Consider the following 5,143-nt stretch of genomic DNA (forward strand, 5'->3'; position numbering starts at 1 on the left):
AGAGATATATGGAGAGAGAGAGAGATATGGAGAGAGAGAGATATGGAGAGAGAGAGAGAGATATGGAGAGAGAGAGAGATATATGGAGAGAGAGAGAGAGATATGGAGAGAGAGAGAGATATGGAGAGAGAGAGAGATATGGAGAGAGAGAGAGATATGGAGAGAGAGAGAGATATGGAGGAGAGAGAGAGATATGGAGAGAGAGAGATATATGGAGAGAGAGAGAGATATGGAGAGAGAGAGAGAGATATGGAGAGAGAGAGAGATATGGAGAGAGAGAGATATGGAGAGAGAGAGAGATATGGAGAGAGAGAGATATGGAGAGAGAGAGATATGAGAGAGAGAGAGATATGGAGAGAGAGAGAGAGATATGGAGAGAGAGAGATATGGAGAGAGAGAGAGATATGGAGAGAGAGAGAGATATGGAGAGAGAGAGATATGGAGAGAGAGAGAGAGATATGGAGAGAGAGAGAGAGATATGGAGAGAGAGAGAGAGATATGGAGAGAGAGAGATATATGGAGAGAGAGAGAGATATGGAGAGAGAGAGAGATATGGAGAGAGAGAGAGATATGGAGAGAGAGAGAGATATGGAGAGAGAGATATATATGGAGAGAGAGAGATATATGGAGAGAGAGAGAGATATGGAGAGAGAGAGAGATATGGAGAGAGAGAGAGAGAGATATGGAGAGAGAGAGAGAGATGGAGAGAGAGAGATTGGAGAGAGAGAGAGAGATATGGAGAGAGAGAGAGATATGGAGGAGAGAAGGAGAGAGATATGGAGAGAGAGAGAGATATGGAGAGAGAGAGAGATATGGAGAGAGAGAGAGATATGGAGAGAGAGAGAGATATGGAGAGAGAGAGAGATAGAGATATGGAGAGAGAGAGATATGGAGAAGAGAGAGATATGGAGAGAGAGAGAGATATGGAGAGAGAGAGAGATATGGAGAGAGAGAGATATGGAGAGAGAGAGAGATATGGAGAGAGAGAGAGATATGGAGAGAGAGAGAGATATGGAGAGAGAGAGAGATGAGAGAGAGAGATATGGAGAGATATGGAGAGAGAGAGATATGGAGAGAGAGAGATATGGAGAGAGAGAGAGAGATATGGAGAGAGAGAGATATGGAGAGAGAGAGAGATATGGAGAGAGAGAGAGAGATATGGAGAGAGAGAGAGATATGGAGAGAGAGATATGGAGAGGAGAGAGATATGGAGAGAGAGAGAGATATGGAGAGAGAGAGAGATATGGAGAGAGAGAGATAGAGATGAGAGAGAGAGAGATATGGAGAGAGAGAGAGATATGGAGAGAGAGAGAGATATGGAGAGAGAGGAGATATGGAGAGAGAGATATATGGAGAGAGAGATATATATGGAGAGAGAGAGAGATATGGAGAGAGAGAGAGAGATATGGAGAGAGAGAGATATGGAGAGAGAGAGATATATGGAGAGAGAGAGATATATGGAGAGAGAGAGATATATATGGAGAGAGAGAGAGATATGGAGAGAGAGAGAGATATTGGAGAGAGAGATATATGGAGAGAGAGAGATATATGGAGAGAGAGAGAGATATGGAGAGAGAGAGAGATATGGAGAGAGAGAGAGAGTATGGAGAGAGAGAGAGATGAGGAGAGAGAGAGAGATATGGAGAGAGAGAGAGAGATATGGAGAGAGAGAGAGATATGGAGAGAGAGAGAATGAGAGATATGGAGAGAGAGAGAGATATGGAGAGAGAGAGAGATATGGAGAGAGAGAGAGATATGAGAGTGAGAGAGAGATATGAGAAGAGAGAGATATGGAGAGAGAGAGATATATGGAGAGAGAGAGAGATATGGAGAGAGAGAGAGATATGGAGAGAGAGAGATATATGGAGAGAGAGAGAGATATGGAGAGAGAGAGAGATATGGAGAGAGAGAGAGATATGGAGAGAGAGAGAGATATGGAGAGAGAGAGAGATATGGAGAGAGAGAGAGATATGGAGAGAGAGAGAGATATGGAGAGAGAGAGAGATATGGAGAGAGAGAGAGATATGGAGAGAGAGAGAGATATGGAGAGAGAGAGAGATATGGAGAGAGAGAGAGATATGGAAGAGAGAGAGAGATATGAGAGAGAGAGAATATGGAGAGAGAGAGAGATATGGAGAGAGAGAGATATATGAGAGATGAAGAGAGATATTAGGAGAGAGAGACGAGAGATATGGAGAGAGAGAGAGATATGGAGAGAGAGAGATATATGGAGAGAGAGAGAGATATGGAGAGAGAGAGAGATATGGAGAGAGAGAGATATATTGAGAGAGATATGAGAGAGAGATATTGGAGAGAGAGAGAGATATGGAGAGAGAGAGAGAATGGAGGAGAGAGAGATATGGAGAGAGAGAGAGATATGGAGAGAGAGAGAGATATGGAGAGAGAGAGAGATATGGAGAGAGAGAGATATGGAGAGAGAGGAGAGATATGGAGAGAGAGAGAGAGATTGGAGAGAGAGAGAGAGAGAGTGAGATATGGAGAGAGAGAGATATGGAGAGAGAGAGATATGAAGAGAGAGTATTGGAAGAGAGAGAGATATGGAAAGAGAGAGAGATATGGAAGATAGAGAGATATGGAGAGAGAGAGATATGGAGAGAGAGAGAGATATGGAGAGAGAGAGAGATATGGAGAGAGAGAGAGAGATATGGAGAGAGAGAGAGATATGGAGAGAGAGAGATATATGGAGAGAGAGAGAGATATGGAGAGAGAGAGATATATGGAGAGAGAGAGATATATGGAGAGAGAGAGAGATATGGGAGAGAGAGAGAGATATGGAGAGAGAGAGAGAGATATGGAGAGAGAGAGTGATGGAGAGAGAGAGATATGGAGAGAGAGAGATGATATGGAGAGAGAGAGAGATATGGAGAGAGAGAGAGATATGGAGAGAGAGAGAGATATGGAGGAGAGAGAGAGATATGGAGAGAGAGAGAGATATGGAGAGAGAGAGATATGGAGAGAGAGAGAGATATGGAGAGAGAGAGAGATATGGAGAGAGAGAGATATGGAGAGAGAGAGAGATATGGAGAGAGAGAGAGAGATGAGAGAGAGAGAGATATGGAGAGAGAGAGATATGGAGAGAGAGAGAGATATGGAGAGAGAGAGAGATATGGAGAGAGAGAGAGATATGCGAGAGAGAGATATGGAGAGAGAGAGAGATATGGAGAGAGAGAGAGATATGGAGAGAGAGAGAGATATGGAGAGAGAGAGAGATATGGAGAGAGAGAGATATGGAGAGAGAGAGAGAGATATGGAGAGAGAGAGAGATATGGAGAGAGAGAGAGATATTTGGAGAGAGAGAGAGATATGGAGAGAGAGAGAGAGAGATATGGAGAGAGAGATATGATAGGAGAGAGAGAGATATATGGAGAGAGAGAGATATATGGAGAGAGAGAGAGATGAGAGAGAGAGAGAGATTGGAGAGAGAGAGAATGGAGAGAGAGAGAGAGAGAGATATGAGAGAGATAGGAGAGAGAGAGATATATGGAGAGAGAGAGAGAGATATGGAGAGAGAGAGATATGAGAGAGAGAGAGAGATATGGAGAGAGAGAGATATGAGAGAGTATGGAGAGAGAGAGAAATGGAGAGAGAGAGATATGGAGAGAGAGAGATATGGAGTGAGAGAGAGATATGGAGAGAGAGAGAGAGATATGGAGAGAGAGAGAGATATGGAGGAGAGAGAGATATGGAGAGAGAGAAGAGATATGGAGAGAGAGAGATATGGAGAGAGAGAGATATATGGAGAGAGAGAGAGATATGGAGAGAGAGAGAGATATGGAGAGAGAGAGATATGGGAGAGAGAGAGAGATATGGAGAGAGAGAGAGATATGGAAAGAGAGATATGAGAGAGAGAGATATATGGAGAGAGAGAGAGATATGGAGAGAGAGATATATGGAAGAGAGAGAGATATGGAGAAGCTGAATAATCTCTTAAACTTTAACGAGTACCCGGATGATCAGCTGGGAACTGTAGAAAGACTAATTGTACATTTCGTAAGTAAAAATACTTATTTACCATTTACTGTAGTGAAACGAGAATGGCACTCAGTCGGGAGCATACCTACCTCCACCTGTTTGGCCATATCACTCAATGTTGAAGAATCATTTTAAACATTCTACGAGCTAACTAGCTGTATCTGGATCCGGATCTTCACCAAAATGGAATCAATTGTTCCGTGTCACACACCCAACCTCTCCAACAAGTTTCGTCCAAATCCGTCCACAAATTTTTGAGATATCCTGCTATGTATCATTTTTGGCCATATCTCCCAATGGTGAAGAATCACTTTAAAAATTCTACTAGCCGGATCCGAATCCGGATCTTCACCAAAATCCAATCATTTCGTCCATTTCACATACGCTACATCTCTGCCAAATTTCGTCTGAATCCGTCCACAACTTCTTGAGATAATTTGTTCACAAACAAACGGACAGACAAACAGACAGACAGGGGTGAAAACATAACCTCCATTAACCTTTGGTGGCGAAGGTAACAAAATGAGTGTTTCTTGGACTGCGTTCTTCCTCGTTCCCAGATCATTTTAACGCTATTGGTGAATACATAGCCTACCATGTTAAACATGAATTTTTTTTTTTGTCTCAGAGGCAACACTACAATCACCCCCCACCTCAGGGACCCCACTCAGGTGAGATCCACGGTAGGTACACAGATTGAGCAATTTACCTGCTGTTGACATGTCCATATGCGCAGGTGTGCAGCGTGATGGCTCTTGTACACACGCGCGCGCGTCCCGATGATCAGGAGGCGACCTGAGACCCACGGTGTAAGGACGAGTGGACGACCGAGACAGGAAGACCTTAACGCCTTGGGATCGAGGGTGTCGACCAGAATCCCTCCAATCGAAAGATCTCTCGGAAAGTGGAAGCGGCAAAACCAGTGCGTCTGCTTCTCAGTGCAAAGCCTCGCCCCCATCGCTTGGCAACGCGACTTTGGGGGACTGACTTCCTCGTTCCGAATCGAAACAATCGGTGTAAACATCCATGATCTAATCGGTTTAAACTGATGAGTCAAAGCAAATTTGATAGATACTTGGGGTGTGCTGATCACTATTAATATTATCTTCAATTCCAGAATCAAACCTTTCATGGTAAATAAATGAATGAA

General features: G+C 43.6%; 1 protein-coding gene across 1 annotated transcript in view; it reads right to left on the minus strand.

The window, feature by feature from the left end:
• LOC137413271 (phospholipid scramblase 2) overlaps positions 1–4,933 on the minus strand; it is a gene marked incomplete in the record, with an annotated part of 27,865 nt that extends 22,932 nt beyond the window's left edge. The window contains 1 exon segment of the mRNA XM_078769894.1: positions 4,703–4,933. Coding sequence (XP_078626020.1) covers positions 4,703–4,721 — 19 coding nt within the window.
• Between the last annotated feature and the right edge of the window lie 210 nt (positions 4,934–5,143).

The sequence above is a fragment of the Myxine glutinosa genome, chromosome 1 (assembly GCF_964187855.1).
Source record: "Myxine glutinosa chromosome 1, kmMyxGlut1.1, whole genome shotgun sequence".
Lineage (NCBI taxonomy): Eukaryota > Metazoa > Chordata > Myxini > Myxiniformes > Myxinidae > Myxine > Myxine glutinosa.